Source organism: Carcharhinus amblyrhynchos, chromosome 30 (assembly GCF_965287045.1).
Source record: "Carcharhinus amblyrhynchos chromosome 30, sCarAmb.v2.hapA, whole genome shotgun sequence".
Lineage (NCBI taxonomy): Eukaryota > Metazoa > Chordata > Chondrichthyes > Carcharhiniformes > Carcharhinidae > Carcharhinus > Carcharhinus amblyrhynchos.
The window spans coordinates 17,308,833-17,327,119 of record NC_137353.1 but is presented as its reverse complement, the minus strand read 5'-3'; the positions used below and the strand labels follow the sequence as shown (position 1 = coordinate 17,327,119).

Below are 18,287 nucleotides of genomic sequence, written 5' to 3'. Positions count from 1 at the left end.
CAGATGCTACGACAACGGATGAATGAACATCGCTCGACAATCACCAGGCAAGACTGTTCCCTTCCTGTTGGCGAACACTTCAGTGGTCACGGGCATTCAGCCTCTGACCTTCAGGTAAGCATTCTCCAAGGCGGCCTTCACGACACACGACAGCGCAGAGTCGCTGAACAGAGACTGATAGCCAAGTTCCGCACACGAGGACGGTCTCAACAGGGATCTTGGGTTCATGTCGCACTATCTGTAACCCCCGTGACTTGCCTGGGTTTGCAAACCCTCACTTACTGTACTGTCTGGAGACAATACACATTTCTGTAACCTGTGATCAGTGCTCCTTCCACTCACATTGTCAGCCACTTCAGGTCTTGAACAGCAGGTTAGGTGTAAGGATTCGCATTCTAATCAGTAATCTCTAAACTGTCTGTGCTTTATATGCTCTGTCTGAGGCCAGAACTCTCCATTCACCTGACGAAGGGACTAACCCGAAAGCTTGTGAGTCTATTATCAAATAAATTGGTTGGACTAAAACCTGGTGTTGTCAGACTTTTTACTCATATACGTGGCCACAGTCTCCCAGGCTGAGTTTGCATCGCTTCCCCTAGGACAACTTCCTACTGGGGGGAAGAAGGTGTCCTGCCTTGCCTTCACTACTTCCAGCAACCTGATCAGGTCCGAATCAGAGAATCTGGGTGCTATCTTCCTCGAGGCCTTTTCTTCCTGCACTGCCTGCCTGTCTGTCCATCCTTGGGGTTTTTATGGAGCTGTCCCTTGTTAGGGCAGTTCAGCCGCAGGCAGTTTGGGTGAGTCAAGTAAGTGTTAAAGCATTTCAGCAAATTTAATGCAGTTTGCCTTGTTACCATGCAGGGGAAAGCAAGTCAGCACTTGCAGGTGGGACAGAGAGCGGGTGGTGGAATTTGTGTCTCTGTGATGATTGGGGGCAGGGGAGATAGGGGGTCAAGTCAGGCAGCATTAGGGCAAGGGAGTGATGTGGGGGCCATGTGCAAGTGGGTCCAGTTGGGGGGGGCGCTGGGGGAGTGCGTAAGGGGGTCACTAATGTTGGGGGTCTCCATAAGGAGGACAGAGAAGCTGCCTCTGGCCCAGGAGGGTTCTGCCAGGAGAGCTGGCTTATTTTTCACTTTTTCTGCACATGCAGTTTGTTGTTCTGATTTGAGCTGCAGGCTGTCTGCCGAATTAAGCTCTGTCCACTGCCTCTTGTGGCCAGAAACAGACTAGTCCAAAATTTCAGAGACAGAGTGCATAAAATTGGGCGTGAAAACTCACCCGAAAAACAGATCTGCAACTCTCCCAATTTCAGATTCACTGGACACCTAGAAAAAATCTTGCAAAATTCCACCCATTAACCGTTTCTTTCTCCACAGATGCTGCAAGACCTGCTGAATGTGTCTAGGAATTTCCGATTTTACTGCCCCAAACTCATTTCTTTTAAGATTTTACTGCCCCAAACTCATTTCTTTTAAGATTCAACACACCTCTCCTCTTTCTGCATTGTGACAATTTTGTTGTCAAAATTCATTGAACCATTTCTGTGCTCTAATGCATCCTTTCCCAATGCTCTGGGTCTTTTCTCCATCAATCTGCCCTGTCAATGCAGGATTTTAAGTCTCAGACTTGTGTCATTTAATCTCTCCTTCCCAGTTCTCATCTCCTACAGCTTTAATTCTTATACCTTCCTTGCATTTTGGACTTCAGCCAATAATTGTTTCTCAATCTAAGGGAATTAAATATATCTTCTCATGGGATTTTGGTCTATTTCACCCTCCAGTTTTTAACAAAAGAGACACTCTACAATATCTGGAGCCAGACAATAGAATTGATTTTCCTACCATTTGTTCCCAGGTAACATTCGTTCCACACATTAGTAAAAGAAACAGGTGAAGATTGAGTTTGCTGGCTTTCCAACCCTTGTGATTTTGGGGACACTGCTGCTTACAAAACTGTTTGAAGGAATCATGAGGGATATGTCATAGCCTCATCCTTGACATAACATTAGGTGGACAACAGGCACTGGGAAACCATGGCACTCTGGCCTTGGTAACCTTGAAACCATTGTCAGTTGTTATAAAAACCCATTTGGCCCTTTAGGGAAGGAATCTGCTGTTGAAGTGAGGAGATAGGAGTTAAAAGCACTGGTGTTGCAGCTCTTGTTTTTCCATGGGTACAGATCTAACATCACATTTGCTTCTTTTGCAAATCACTTTAAATCTCTGCCCTCTTCTTCTTGATCCATTTTCGAGCAGGAACAATTTCTCCCTGTCTCCTCTGTCCAGCTCCCTCATGATATTGAACATCTCTATCAAATCTCCTCTTAGCCTTCCCTCCAAAGAGAACAGTTCCAATCTCTCCAATGTATCCTCATAACTGAAGTTTCTCATTCATGGAACCATTCTTGTAAACCTCTTCTGCACTCTCTCCAACACCTTTGCACCCTTCTCATAGTGTGGTGCCCAAAATTGTACACAGTACTCCAAATGAGGTCCAACTAGTGCCTTATACAAGTTCAGCATAACCTCCTTGCTCTTGTACTAATGTCCTTATTAATAAAGCTGAGAATACTATGTGCTCTTATTGACTGTTTTCTCCATCTGTCCTGCACCTTCAATGATCTCTGCTTATATACACCTAGATCCCTCTGCTCCTACATCCCTTTCAGAATTTTACTCCTTATCGCCTCTCCATGTTCCTCCTGCCAAAATGCATCACCTCACACTTCTCCACATTCAACTTCATCTGCCACCAATCTGCCCACCAACAACTTGTCTATGTCTTTTTGAAGTTCTACAATGTCCTCTTCACAGTTTACAATACTTCCAACCTTTGAAATTGCTCCCTGCACACCAAGATCTAGATCATTAATATATATCAGGAAAAACAAGGAATCCAATACTGACCCCTGGGGAACACCACTACAAACCTTCCTGCAGCCTGAAAAATATCCACTTACCGTTTCTCTCTGCTTCCTATTATTCCACTAATTTTGTATCCATGTCCCTTTTATTCCATGAGCTATAACTTTTCTCACAAGTCTGTTGTGTGGCACTGTATCAAATGCCTTTTGAAAGTCCATGTACACTACATCAACAGCATTACCCTCAAAGACCCTTTCTGTTATCTCCTCAATAGATTCCAGCAAGTTAGTGAAACACAATTTCTCCTTTAGAAATCCAAGCTGGTTCTTCCTTAATCAACCCACTTTTTCCATGTGACTACTAATTCTATCCTGAATCATTATCTCTAGAAGCTCGCCAACTGCTGATATTAAACTGACTGATCTGTAATTGCTAGATGTTCCTTACAATCCTTTCTAAATTAGGGTGTAACATTTGCAATTTCCTGTCCTCTGGCACTTCCCTTGAGACTAGAGAGGATTGAAAGATTATGGCCAACACCCTTGAAGTTTTCTCGATTAGGGACGGAGGGCAACATATCTGGTTTGGAAAGTTGCAACCTCAGAACAGATGTGACAGATATGTGAAAACTGGGAGAATGAAATAGAAATAGAATGAAATAGAGTTTTCACAGGAAGCCGAGTTTGAGGAAGTGAAGTCAAGGTAGCTGTATGAGTCAGTGGGCTAATAGTAAATATTGGTTGATAATCTATCCCCAGAAATGAGGACTGAGTAGTTGAGGAATGGAAGAATCTGAGATGGACCATGTTGATAGGATAGAAATTTAAAGCAAAGTTGATTAAGTTTTCCAATTCAGGATGAGAGTAGGAAATGGCACTAATACAGTTATCAATGTACTGGTAGATTGGTGAGTGACAGGCCCTGAATTGAACTGGAATAAAGAATATTCCATATGTGAGCCTGGGATCTATATGGCTAGCGTAAGAATGAGGGAAATGAATTTGCCTTGAGTGGTAATGTAAACTGGGTGATAATGAATCCATTGCAAGTTTTACATCCAAATAATTTCTTTTTCTGTAGACTTCAATGGTGTGTCAATCTTGCTGTCAATTCACTATTACCTGTTATCTGCTATCTCCCAAGATTATTTTCAACTCTGGAGACTTTAACAATTAGTTGTCACAATATGAAATGGTTTCACGTAGCAAACCATGAGAGCACAACTTACATGTGGAAATAAAAATAAGCTGCATAATTTGGCTGTGACTATCGCCTGTTCCGATGTCCAGGGTCCCAGCACAGCTATCACGCGGTTCCTGTACTTTGTGTAGTTGCAGAGTATGTCAATCCCATTACTTTTGGCTTTCGATAAGAAAAGAAGGCTGGGCAGGAAGGAGACCATTGTCTCAAAACAGTCATCGTAGATTTCATAACCCAGCCGCACATCCGGCAGAAGAGAGGTGGAGTTATTTATTTCATCAATCGCAAAAATCATCGCCAGGGACATTCCATAACCAAAGGGGTAAAAGCTTAAATAGAGATAAACGAGAAATTAATGGCATACAGATATTAGCCAGGAACACACAGCTCTAAAAACGAAAGGGAGACAGTAAAGAAAAAGTGAGGAAGAAAAAGAATAACAAAAAGACAGCAATAGAGAGGGGGAAGGAGGAAAAGAAAAGAAAGTGAGAGAAACAAAAACAGTAATAAAGAGGAGAAAGATAGAGAGCAACTGAGAGGGATAAAAAGAGGGAAAGGCAGAGGAGGGAAAATGAACAAGAGGGAGTAACTGAACAGGAGATTCAGAGAGTGTGGAAAAGAGACATACAGGCACAGATGGAAAGAGAGAGACAGTTGCTGAAGTGGAGTCACCCTGCCTTGGGGAGACATGGGACCAACTTTCACTGAATAGGTATTTGTTTTCTCATTGACCACAGGTGAGGCCCCAGAGGATTGAAGGATAGCCAATATTGTCCTGTTATTTAAGAAGAATAGCAAGGATAACCTGGGTAATTATAGGCCAGTGAGCTTGATGTCAGTGATAGTGAAATTTTTGGAGAAGATTCTTAAAGAGAGGATCTATTCACATTTGGAATTGAGTGGTCTTTTTAGTGACAAACAGCATGGTTTTGTACGAGGCGGAGTCAAGTCTCACTAAAGTAATTGAGCTTTTTGAGGAGGTGACAAAAATGATTGATGAGGGAAGGGCTGTGGATAATGTCTACATGGACTTTAGTAAAGCATTTGACAAGGTTCGTCATGGCAGGCTGCTACAAAAGATTAAATCACACGGGATCAGGGTGAACTAGCTAGATGGATTCAGAACTGGCTTGGCCATAGAAAACACAGGATAGTGCTGAAAGGGTGTTTTGCAGAATGGAGGTCTGTAACGAGTGGTGTTATCCTGAACAGAACGGATTACTGCAAAGAAGTGTACCAACAATAAACAATGAGGAACACTACAGACAGTTACCCACAGATCCGACCAAAGACCACACTTGTCAACTCAACACTCTGTTCAAGACCTTTGATCCGGACCATCAGAGCACCCTCTGTGCTCTCATCCCACGTACTCCCCGCGTTGGAGATCTGTACTGCCTCCCAAAGATACACAAGGCAAACACACCTGGCCGTCCCATCGTATTGGGCAATGGGACCCTGTGCGAGAACCTCTCTGGCTACATCGAGGGCATCCTGAAACCCATTGTACAAAGAACGCCCAGCTTTCGTCACGACACTAGGGATTTCCTACGGAAACTCAGCACACATGGAGCAGTTGAATCAGGGACACTCCTCGTCACAATGGATGTCTCAGCCCTCTACACCAACATCCCCCACGACGATGGCATTGCTGCAACTGCCTCAGTACTTAACGCCGACAACTGCCAGTTTCCAGATGCAATTTTACAACTCATCCGCTTCATCCTGGACCACAATGTCTTCACCTTCGACAACTAGTTTTTCATCCAGACACATGGAACAGCCCTGGGGACCAAATTTGCACCTCAATATGCCAACATCTTTATGCACAGGCTTGAACAAGACTTCTTCACCACACAGGATCTTCAACTGATGCTATACACTAGATACATCGATGACATTTTCTTCCTTTGGACTCATGGTGAACAATCACTGAAACAACTATATGATGATATCAACAAGTTCCATCCCACCATCAGACTCACCATGGACTATTCTCCAGAATCGGTGGCATTCTTGGACACATGCATCTCCATCAAGGACGATCACCTCAGCACCTCACTGTACCGCAAGCCCACAGATAACCTCACGATGCTCCACTTCTCCAGCTTCCACCCTAAACAAGTTAAAGAAGCCATCCCCTTCGGACAAGACCTGCGTATACAAAGGATCTGCTCAGATGAGGAGAATCACGACAGACACCTCCAGATGCTGAAAGAAGCCCTCATAAGAACAGGATATGGTGCTCAAATCATCAATCGACAGTTCCAATGCGCCACAGCGAAAAACTGCACCAACCTCCTCAGAAGACAAACACGGGACACAATGGACAGAGCACCCTTCGTCGTCCCGTACTTCCCTGGAGCAGAGAAGCTATGACGTCTTCTCCAGAGTCTTCAACACATCATTGATGAAGACGAACATCTCGCCAAGGCCATCCCCACACCCCCACTTCTTGCCTTCAAACAATCGCACAACTTCAAACAGACAGTTGTTTGCAGCAAACTACCCAACCTTCAGGAGAATGGTGACCACACACCACAGAACCCTGCCACAGCAACCTCTGCAAGACATGGCGGATCATCGACATGGATGACATCATCTCACATGAGAACTCCATCCACCAGGTACACAGCACATACTCTTGCAACTCGGTCAACATTGTCTACCTAATACGCTGCAGGAAAGGATGTCCCGAGGCATGGTACACTGGGGAGACCATGCAGATGCTACAACAATGGATGAATGAACATCGCTCAATAATCACCTGGCAAGACTGTTCCCTCCCTGTTGGTGAACACTTCAGCAGTCACGGGCATTCAGTCTCTGATCTTTGGGTAAGCGTTCTCCAAGGCGGCCTTCACAACACACAACAGTGCAGAGTCGTTGAGCAGAGACTGATAGCCAAGTTCTGCACACATGAGGACGGCCTCAACCAGGATCTGGGGTTCATGTCGCACCTTCTGTAACCCCCCATGACTTACTTGGGCATGTAAAATCTCACTTACTGTTCTGTCTGGAGACAATATACATCTCTTTAACCTATGCTAATGCTATCTCCACTCACATTGTCTGCATCTTTAAGACTTGAATAGCAGGTTAGCTGCAAAGACTTGCATTCTAATCAGTATTCCATAAACTGTGTGTATCTTTATATGCTTTTCTCTGATCAGAACCTTCCACCCATCTGACGAAGGAACACCATTTCCGAAAGCTTGTGGGATTACTATCAAATAAACTGGTTGGACTGTAACCTGGTGTTGATACTTCTTACTGTGTTTACCCTAGTCCAATGCCGGCACCTCTACATCATGACTAGTGGTGTTCCACAGGGATCAGTGCTGGACCTCTGCTGTTTGTAATATATCTAAAGAAAACATAGAAGAAAACATGGAAGAAAACATAGGTGGTCTGATTAGCAAGTTTGCAGATAATGCTACGATTGCTGGAGTTGCAGATAGTGACAAAGATCGTCAGAGAATACAGCAGGATATAGATAGGCTGGAAAATTGGGCAGAAAAATGGCAGATGGAATTTAATTCAGACAAATGTGAGGTGGTGTACTTTAGTATATCCAATTTAGGTGGCACCAATGAGGTAAATGACAGAACCATCAGGAGCATAGACACACAAAGAGATTTGGGAGTACAGATCCACAAATCCTTAAAAGTGGAAGCACAGGTGGAAAAGATGGTGAAGAAAGCTTATTGCATACTTGCCTTCATCAGATGGGACATCAAGTATAAAAGTTGGCAAATTATGTTATATTTATATAAAACGTTGGTTAGGCCACATTTGGAATATTGTGTCCAATTCTGGTCACCACACTAACAGAAAGATGTGGAGGTTTTGAAGAGAGTACAGAAAAGGTTTACCAGGATGTTGCCTGGAAGGGAGGATATTAGCTATGAGGAGAGGTTGAATAAACTGGGATTATTGTCCCTGGAAAGACGGACACTGAGGGACAGACAACCTGATAGAAATTTGTAAAATTATGAGGGGTTTCGATAGGGTGAACAGTTGGAAGCTTTTTTTCAGGGCAGAAATGACAATTACAAGGGAGCTCAAGTTGAAGGTAAAGGGGAAAAGGTTCAGTGGAAACGTGCGGAGGAAGTTTTTTACACAGAGGATGATGGGGGCCTGGAATGCACTGCCAAGCCAGGTGGTTGAGGCAGACACATTAGCAACACTTAAGACTTATCTGGATAGACATATAAACAGACAGGGAATAGAGGGATACAGGCAGTTGGTCTAGATGGGGCAACGTGATTAGCACAGACTTGGAGGGCCAAAGGGCTATTCCTGTGCTGTTTTGATCTTTGTTCTTTTTTAAATCAATAGCCAAGATTCTTTATTAAATCAGCAGCCAATCTGAAATGCCAACTTACCTGTATTTAGCACAAGATGCCATCTTGGTAAAGAAATAATCAGCACTAAGTTAGCTAAAATGATTGCCACTTAAAATGCATGATACCGTTAATTAAAGGGACTATCTGACATTTTGATGGCTCAGTACCGCTTCAACAAACATTGTGTCCCAACAGAAACCAGCTATTTGCGAATAAAGAGAATGAGCTTTGTCACGCATGCCACCAGGAGAAGGGAAGTGCTTGGTCATTGGCATTTTGCTTGGGATCCACCTTGTACTAGTCAAGGAATAGATGAGGGCAGGCAAGCAGTACCAGCTGCTGCAGGGGGTGGGGGTGGAAACAGGTGGATCAGGTGGTATATTTTTCCTATGCAGGAATAGGATACTCCTCCCCCTCCAAATCTTCCCCCCCAGGACCTACTGTGCCACATTTAATAACATACATTCACATTTGTTCTCACTCTCTCTCAAGTAGGTCCAAGGAACCACATTTATTACTCCATGAATATATTGTCCAATCAGCACTTGAATAACAAACCTGCAGATTTCTGGTTAGTGCCTGCAGGCATATTTAAATCATGATGATCATCAATTAGCCTAAAAATTGCAGACCAGATCTGGGATGTTCAAACAGATGTTTCTTATCGACAGAACATTCATTTAGCATCTGTTTTTTGTTCTTTGACGAAAATAACTCCCAATACTTCCAGTTAATCAGTGGCAGCCTGACTGACCGACCCATCATGCGATGCAGTTCTCTGCAGAACCCTCCCCACCCCATGAAAGACAGATCTTGCATTTGTGTAGCACCCTTCATGAAATCAGAACATTCCAAATGATTCTACAGCCAAAGAAATACTTTTAAAATAGCTTCATTGTTTCAATATGGGAAGCACAGCAACCAATTTGCACATGGCACGCTCCCACAAACAGTAGTGTGCTAAATCATCAGAACATCTAGTTTTAAATGGTATTAGTTAAGGGAGAAAGTTTGGCCAGAACATTTCCCTTCTCTTCAAAGTAATGCTGCAGGATCTTTTACATTTGCCTAAGAGATCGGAGAGGAAATTAGTTTAATATGTAATTCGAAAGACAGCCCCTCTGACCCTGCAGCCTCCCCTCAGTGCCCTGCTGAGAGTATTAGCCCAGATTATGTGCTCAAGTCACTGTAGCAGAGCTTGAATTCATGAACTTGCCTTCAATGGCTGATAGCCCCACTGTGACTACTCCACTGATTTTGGGCAGATTAGCAGCAAGCTTGAATGGGGTGGGGTAGTGTTGATCCTTGTCATTTGTCATTATTCCTGTGATTTATTGCTGGAAATAGTGGTGGGTATTGTGATATCAAACACATATATTAGTGGACACCCTTATATCATGATTAGGGATGTCCAACATCACACTTTTCATTATCATTGCAAATGATTAAATTACAACAAATAATCTTATTATGAAGGAGCAGAAATGTTTCCCATACTTCACTCTCATCCACCCCCTCACCCCACTTACTGGCTTAAACAACAGCCTCAGTGGCACTGCCCTGTAGATTACAGCCTGACATTCATCCTCTTCAAAGGGGCCAGGCAGCAGGTGAAGTCTTTCAATGTTAAAAGGGATCTCCCCAGTGAATCTGATAGCTCACTGTCCATCAAAGCACTTCAAAGATCTTACAGAACAGTTGGGCCTTATGCAAGAAAGCATGGGGATCTCCTGGTAAAGGGAGTCATTCAACATCTGGAGCTTATGTCATCAACCAGGGCCAATCCCTATTGTGGAATGAAGAGCTGTGGTGATTTTGAAGGTCTCCAGGCACCCATGGGGCATGGATATCAAAGTGACCAGGGCACTTCAAAGTTTTTAACAGAAAGAGACAATAATGAATATCTTTACCAGAATAATGCCTGAATTCACCACCCTGAGAGTGAATACCACTTTTTCCAGGGTGACAAACACAAATGGAGCCGCTAGACTACTATCCTGAGGGAGAGCCGCAAGGTCAAGTCCCAGCCCAAGCCAACCCAACCCCCATGTCCCTTGGAGGGACCTTTTCTTCTGCAGTTTAGCAGTGGCAGAGGGGCACATGGGCACATTATTTACCTTCCTACCCCTGTCTACAGAGTCTACAGTGCCAGGTCAGGGTGTCACTGCCAAGGCAGTGCAAAGTAGGCAATGCCAAGGGGTGGTCCTGAAGGAATGCTCTGAGACGGTGGAGCCTGAGGGCACCCCATTTCAGTGTTTCTCTTGTTAGGGGGGGAGAGGATGTTGTTGGTGAGGTCCCTGACCACAGGGGTGTGGGGGTTGATGGAGGTACCCTCATAGTTGTGGGGTAGAGGGGCTTGACCGCTTCTTTCAGTGATGAGGGAGAGGGGCTGGGGGTGCTCCCCTTGTCAGTGGGGGTTACCATGTTGTGGAGGAATGCAGTGGAGGGAGGCCTGCCTCTCAGCGCAGAGATCAGATGCTCTTTAAAAACAGCACCCCCAATCTCTATATAGCTAGGCTGATCAGTATGTCTCATATTATCCATATTTTTAAATTCTAAAAGTCATGAAGCCCATCTGGCAGGCGTTGCTAATGCAAGCAGGAAACACTCTGGTTTTCCTGCTGGCAGGAGCACGCAGAGTGCAGAATGGTGAATCGCACCCCACGACTTAAGGGCCTAATTTATGAGGGCAGCCTTTTAGAATAGGTTATTTGAAGATTGAGTAGTGTTATAATTGAGGTGTTTATAAGTATAATAAAAGGATTCAATAGGATAAGCACAGATTCTCACTGATGGGAATACTAGAATAAGGAAACATACTCTTAAAATTATAGCCAGGACGTTTAGGAGTGAGATCAGTAAGTAGTTTTTTTGTATGAAAGGCAATGAAAGTTGAGAGAGTCAGCACCTACAAGAGAATAGGGATCTGAACCCCAGTGAGAGTCAGCACCCTCAGGAGAGGAGCTGAACCCCAGTGAAAGTCAGCATCTTCAGGAGAGGAGCTGAACCCCAGTGAAAGTCAGCATCTTCAGGAGAGGAGCTGAACCCCAGTGGAAATCAGCATCTTCAGGAGAGAGAAAATTTAACGTTGCCCAATCAGAGTACGGTTTCTTACCTTTCACATGTCACCTCTTCAGGCCTTGACCGATGAGTGAGCCCAACTGTACTCGTATGAAAAGGGAACAGGGCTCCTATAGTGTAGTCCCCAGGCAGCGTGTATATTGCATCGATTCCATTAAGCCTCTGAGTCTCAGTCGCAGAACCCTTGCCCATCACTAAATAGAAAAACAATTGTAAGACACAACAAATCATTTCAAATCACAACAAATATCTCCACACTAATGGGATTCTTCTGTGTAAACAGAAACTCTTTGATTTTAGTTATGAATGTTTAGTCGTTGTTCTTTTAAATCAAATAATCATGCTACCTCATTTGAAGGGTATTTGCATTTCTTACATGTACTGAGCAACATCCAAAGTCAAACCGGCAATGGAACGATATTTCAAATTAAAAATAATCCAAGGTCAGTTTTTTTTTAGCCTAGGTCATGTAAGGAGAAAGCTAAATAGCAAAAGGCTAAATTCCTATCATAGCCCTACCTTGATAAGAGTGTGGGGACAGAGAAGACCATGAGGTGCCATAGATTAAGATTATATACTCATTTTTCCACCATCCCTCAACCCTAACTTTTTTAAAAATTCATTTACAGAATCACTTTCATGCCAGTAGTCATTGAGAAGGTGGTGGTGAGCTGCCTTTTGATCATCTGCAGTCTCTGAGGTGCAGGTATACCCACAGTCTTGATTACCTGTGGGGACTCGGATTCCAACCATTGTCTTGTAGTTGGGTTTGTGTCTGTATGTGCCCTGTTTGTGGGTGCAGGTCCTTGTTCACCTGATGAAAGAGCCCAAGACTCCAAAAGCTAGTGCCAAATAAACCTGTTGGACTTTTGCCTGGTGTTGTGAGCCCAACCCAGTGCAACGCCGGCTTACCCAGTGCAATGCCGGCATCTCTACATCATTCAAAATTTATCCATTGTTCAATATCATAATGACAGATTTTTCATAGAAACGTAGAAAATAGAAGCAGAGTAGGCCATTCATTCATTATTACATTGCTGCTTGTGGGAATTTGCTGCCTCCAATTTGGCTGTCGTATTTCCTACAACTGCGGTATTTCAATAAAGTACATCAAATAACAAAGAAAATTACAGCACAGGAACAGGCCCTTCGGCGCTCCAAGCCAGCACTGACATGCTGCCTGACTTAACTAAAATCCCCTACGTTTCCAGGGACTATATCCCTCTATTCTCATCTCATTCATGTACTTGTCAAAACACCCCTTAAAAGTCACTACCGTATCTGCTTCCACTACTTGCCCCAGTGACAAGTTCCAGGCACCCACCACTCTATGTATAAAAAATCTCCCTTGTACATCTCTTTTAAAACTTGCCTCTCGCACATTAAATCTATGCCCCCTAGTAATTGACTCTTCCACCCTGGGAAAAAGATTCTGACTATCCACTCTATCCATGCCTCTCATAATCTTGTAGACTTCTATCAGGTCTCCCCTCAACCTCCATCACTCCAGTGAGAACAAATCAAGTTTCTCCATCCTCTCATCATAGCTAATGCCCTCCACACCAGGCAATATCCTGGTAAATCTTTTCTGTACCCTATCCAAAGCCTCCACATCTTTCTGGTAGTGTGGCGACCAGAATTGAACACAATATTCCAAATGCAGCCTCACTAAGGTTCTATGAAGTGTCAACATGACTTGCCAATTTATAAACTCAATACCCCGGCCGATGAAGGCAAACATACTCGTATGCCACATCATTGACTCATCGGCTTCAAAACCTTTGGGACATATCCCAGGGTTGTGAAAGACAGTATATAAAATGCAAGGTTGGTCATTCATTTGTTCTGTTTCTCTTTGTGTAACACTCTCTCTCTTTATCTGTGTTGTTTCTTTTACCAGCTCCCCTCTACCCCCCTCCCCACTACTCTCTTTCATTGCAGTGTCAATCTTAAACATATTGGCTGGAATTCTCCAACCTCACCTGCAGCTGCAAGTTTTCGGTCCCGCTGCAAGAACGGAGATTTGGCTGAGCGCCAAATTCTCTGTTCTTGGGGCATGCGGGACTGGAGAACTCCGGCCATTGTGTGGGAGATTTTCAGCTCTGAATTCTATACCTGGGGTATTAGTAACTCAAAAACTGTGGCTCCACATGTTAAACAGCCTAATAGTGATGTATTACTTGCTCTATTATTTTATTATCCCCTTTTCTCAATTCTGATCCCCAGTCTGCCATTTTATACATTTTTTTTCACTTTGTTCTTGGCTGCAGGATTCTTAAATATATTCTTATGTTTTTCTGAAAGTACAGCAAGGGAAAACTTTGAATGCAGAACTGTCCCAGAATTCTGAGCATTACTGAATGACTTCTATTAAAAAATACAGAATGACTGGGAAGTTGTGCAATTCATTGCACAATGCACAATGACAGGATGTCCTGAGGTAAAGGGTCATAGGTCATGACCTTTTATGGGAAGTACTTACCCCGGGTGAGAGAATTGACGTGCTTGAACAGTCCTTCAGTCTTTACTATAGCCATCCCATTAGGTTAAGAAAACACTCGTGATATGAAGTGCTTTTTCTGACATATAAAATAGGCTTATGCATGTTTCCATAGTAACAGTTCTTATAAATCCTCTTTGTCACTGCCCTTGATTTACTCTGAAAGCCTTTGAGATTCAATGGATATGCAGCCCCCTCCTGTGGTTCCCCGTTGGATTTAATTCTCTTTTTAGTCAGAGAGACTCTGTGTTGAAGAAATGTTTTAAATGCTCATCTCTTGCCCATGGCAACTAGGCCTTGATTTATAATCACTAGTTTACTTGTCACTTGCTGTTAAATTGTTACTCTAACTTTATCCGATAATAATTAATTCTAAATTGAACAAAATAACCTCTGAGCATCGGGTCAGTGATTTTATGTGCCAGATCTAAGAGCAAAGCAGACAATGACATAATTAAAAAGAATAAAAGCCAGATGCGCCCAGTTTGTCATTGATCGATCATAGGTAAAGTAATACAAACATTGAAGCACAGGAGATGGAAGGGTAGACAGTGAGGGATTACAGATAGAGGCTGAGGCATAGCCAAGGAATGGGGATTATTGAATCTTACATTGTAGGAGGCCATTCAACCCATCATGCCTTTGCCAGCTCTTTGTAAGAGCTAACCAATTATTCCAGCTCCCATTTCTTTCCTCATAGCCCTGCAAATTTCTCCTTCTCAAGTATGTATCGAACTTTATTTTGAATGTTATTATTGAATCTGCTTCCACCACACTTTTGGATAGTACATTCCCAACAGTGTAACAACTGCTTAGCCTGCACTGTAAGAATTCTGTGATTCTGTCTTGAAGAAAAGAAGGCTAAGGAGGAAATTTGATAGAGATATTCAAAATCATGAAGGGTCTGGATAGAATACTGGATAGAGTCTGGACATAGGAAAAAACTGTTCACACGCATGAAAGGATTGAGAATAAGAAGGCAAAAATGAGGAAAACTTTCACACAACAAGTGGTCAATTGAAATGTACTGCCTGAGAGTGTGGTGAAGGCAGGTTCAATTGGAGCATTCAAAAGGAATTAGACTGTCATCTGAAAAGCAAAAACGTGCAGGGTTATGGGGAGAAAGTGGGAGAAAGGCATTAAGTGAATTACTCACTATTTTTTCCCCCTTTATCTCCCCTCAGCTCTTTTGTCAATTATCTTTTTCCTCTGATTATCGACCCTCCCAACAATGGAAACAGTTTCTCACTATCCTTACCAGCGAACCCCTTTATAATAAAGAACAAAGAACAAAGGACAACCCAGCACGGGAAACAGGCCCTTCGGCCCAACAAGCCCGCGCCGCCGCATCACCCTACACCTATTCTACCCTGCGTGTCTATGAATAGAACCCCTGACTTAGCCAGATTCAGGGGAGAATAGTGTCAATTTGGTAAAACCAATCAGCCTAAGAGCACATCTTTGGGGTGTGGGAGGAAACCGGAGCGCCCGGAGGAAACCCACGCATCCACAGGGAGAATGCACAAACTCCCACAGACACAGGCCCAAATCCATGTATCTGCACAGCTAGCAGTGCTAGTCACCGAGCTGTTGCGGCGCCCGTCTACCGGTCCAGGATCAAGCACACACACCGACACGAAGTACTAGGCCACTCCCGGAACCTCCAAGAGTAGCCCACGCACGATCCACCGTGTGCATGCCCCTCGTTTGACAACGAGGTGGACCTCCACCTGCGGAATAAAAGACAAAAACGTTAATCACAAGCCTGCCTTTCCGGTGTCTCCCGAGGTTCTAACCCTTATTTAATAACCCCTACCATAACCCTCCATCCTCGTTTCACTCATGTGCCTATCTAACTGAACCTTAAACGAGTCCAACGTTCCCGCCTCCACCACCCTACTCGGTAGCGCGTTCCATACCCCCACAACTCTCTGCGTAAAGAACCTTCCTCTCATATCCAAATTATACCTCTCCCCCCTCACCCTTAAATCATGTCCTCTTGTATTTGTAACCTTGAATAATCTTGTAATCTTGAATAACTCTGTGAATGTTCCCTTAACCTTCTCTCCTCTAAGGATGATAAAGTCTAGCATCTCTAAAATCTTCCCATTACTAAGATACCTCATCCCAAGAATCATACAAGTAAATCTCTTGTGCATTCTCTCCAAGGTTTTGACATCCTTCTTAAAGCATATTGTGCATATTTCACACAATCTTACAGTTGAGACTCAACTATTGATTATAAAGGTTTTGCATGACTTCTTTTTCTTTATATCAAATGCCTCTGTTTGCATTGCTCAAGATCCTGTATGGTTTATTAAAAACTCTGTACCAACTTATCCTGTCACTTCAAAGACTTGTACACACAGGCCTTTGTTCTTGCACCTTGTTTAAATGTGGATAATTTAGTGCATATTACTTCTGAAAATGCATCACCTCACACTCCTCTGAATTAAATTTCATTTGCAATGTGTCTGCCCATTTCACTAATCTGTGTTATTCTAAAAATTTGTGCCTCTTCTTCAAAAGTACTTCATTCTAGATCAAGGGATTCTAGAATATTAGGTTATCTAGAATAAGAGGTCATTGTTTTAGCATAAGGGAAAGAAATCCCACAACACCAGCTTAAAGTCTAAACAGGTTTATTTGTAGCAAAAGCCTCAAGCTTTCGGGACAGGCTGTCCCTTCATCAGGTGGCTGGGAGTTCTGATCATAAACAGGACACAAAGACACAAACTCAATTTATATGCATAATGATTGGAATGTGAGTCTTTACAGCTAATCAATTCTTAAAGGTACAGGCAATGTGAGTGGAGAGAGCTTTAAGCACAGGTTAAAAAGATGTGTATTGTTTCCAGACAGAAAAGTTAGTGAGATTTTGCAAGTTCAGGCAAGTTGTGGGGGTTACAGATAGTGTGACATGAACCCAAGATCCCGGTTGAGGCCGTTCTCATGTGTGCGGAACTTGGCTATCAGTTTCTGCTCAGCGACTCTGCGCTGTCGTGTGTCGTGAAGGCTGCCTTGGAGAACGCTTACCCGAAGATCAGAGGCCGAATGCCCATGACTGCTGAAGTGTTCCCCAACAGGAAGAGAACAGTCTTGCCTGGTGATTGTCGAGCAGTGTTCATTCATCTGTTGTCATAACATTTGCATGGTCTCCCCAATGTACCAAGCCTGGGGACATCCTTTCCTGCAGCGTACCAGGTAGACAACGTTGGCCGAGTTGCAAGAGTATGTACTGTGTACCTGGTGGATGTATTCTGAGATCAGGAAAGGTACTACGTAAATACAAGTCTCTTTTTTTCCTCTTACAATCCTTCTCACTGTTGAATAAATTTCCAAGTTCTGTATCTTCTCCAACTTTGAAATTTTACCACTTATACATAGATCCAAATCATTGATATTTATCAGAGTTTCCTAAACATTTCCAGCAGTGGAACTCTTTTGACCCCCCCAAGAGTACTGGAGAAACCTCTGAGAAACATTCATAAGAACATAAGAACATAAGAAATAGGAGCAGGAGTAGGCCATCTAGCCCTTCGAGCCTGCCCCGCCATTCAATAAGATCATGGCTGATCTGTCGTGGCTCAGTTCCACTTTCCCGCCCTCTCCCCATAACCCTTAATCCCCTCTCTTATCAAAAACCCATCAACCCGCGTCTTAAAAATATTTAGCGAGGCAGCCTCCACCACTTCAACGGGCAGAGAATTCCAGAGATTCACCACCCTTTGAGTGAAGAAGTTCCTCCTCAACTCCGTTCTAAACCACCCCCCTTTTATCTTGAGGCTGTGCCCCCTAGTCCTACTGTCTTTTTTGAGCGGGAAGAGTCTCTCCACCTCTATCCTATCCATCCCATTTATCATCTTATACATCTCAATGAGATCTCCCCTCATTCTTCTAAACTCTAACGAGTACAAGCCTAGTTTATTCAGCCTCTCCTCATAGCTCAACCCCCTCAACTCTGGTATCAGCCTAGTAAACCTCCTCTGCACTCCCTCCAAGGCCAAAATATCTTTGCACAGGTGCGGCGCCCAAAACTGCACACAGTACTCCAGCTGCAGCCTCACCAATGCCCTATACAGCTGCAGCAAGACGTCCCTACTTTTATATTCAATCCCCCTCGCTATGAAGGCCAGCATCCCATTCACCTTCCTGACCACCTGCTGCACCTGCAAGCTGGGTTTTTGCGACTCATGCACAAGGACCCTGAGGTCCCTTTGCACCGTCGCCTGCTGCAGTTTTTCGCCACGTAAGTAATAGTCCTTCCTACCATTATTCCTACCAAAGTGGACC

At 43.7% G+C, this 18,287-nt stretch overlaps 1 protein-coding gene across 1 annotated transcript in view; it reads right to left on the bottom strand.

Moving 5' to 3' along the window:
* Nucleotides 1–14,014, bottom strand: part of LOC145360028 (taste receptor type 1 member 3-like) — a 29,470-nt gene extending 15,456 nt beyond the window's left edge. The window contains exons 1-3 of the mRNA XM_080214926.1: nucleotides 13,977–14,014; nucleotides 11,529–11,688; nucleotides 4,093–4,414 (exon numbers count right to left, since the gene is read on the bottom strand). Of these exons, the coding sequence (XP_080071052.1) occupies nucleotides 4,093–4,414; nucleotides 11,529–11,686 (480 nt within the window). The 5' untranslated portion in view covers nucleotides 11,687–11,688; nucleotides 13,977–14,014. The remainder of the gene's footprint in view (nucleotides 1–4,092; nucleotides 4,415–11,528; nucleotides 11,689–13,976) is intronic.
* Nucleotides 14,015–18,287: the final 4,273 nt, after the last annotated feature.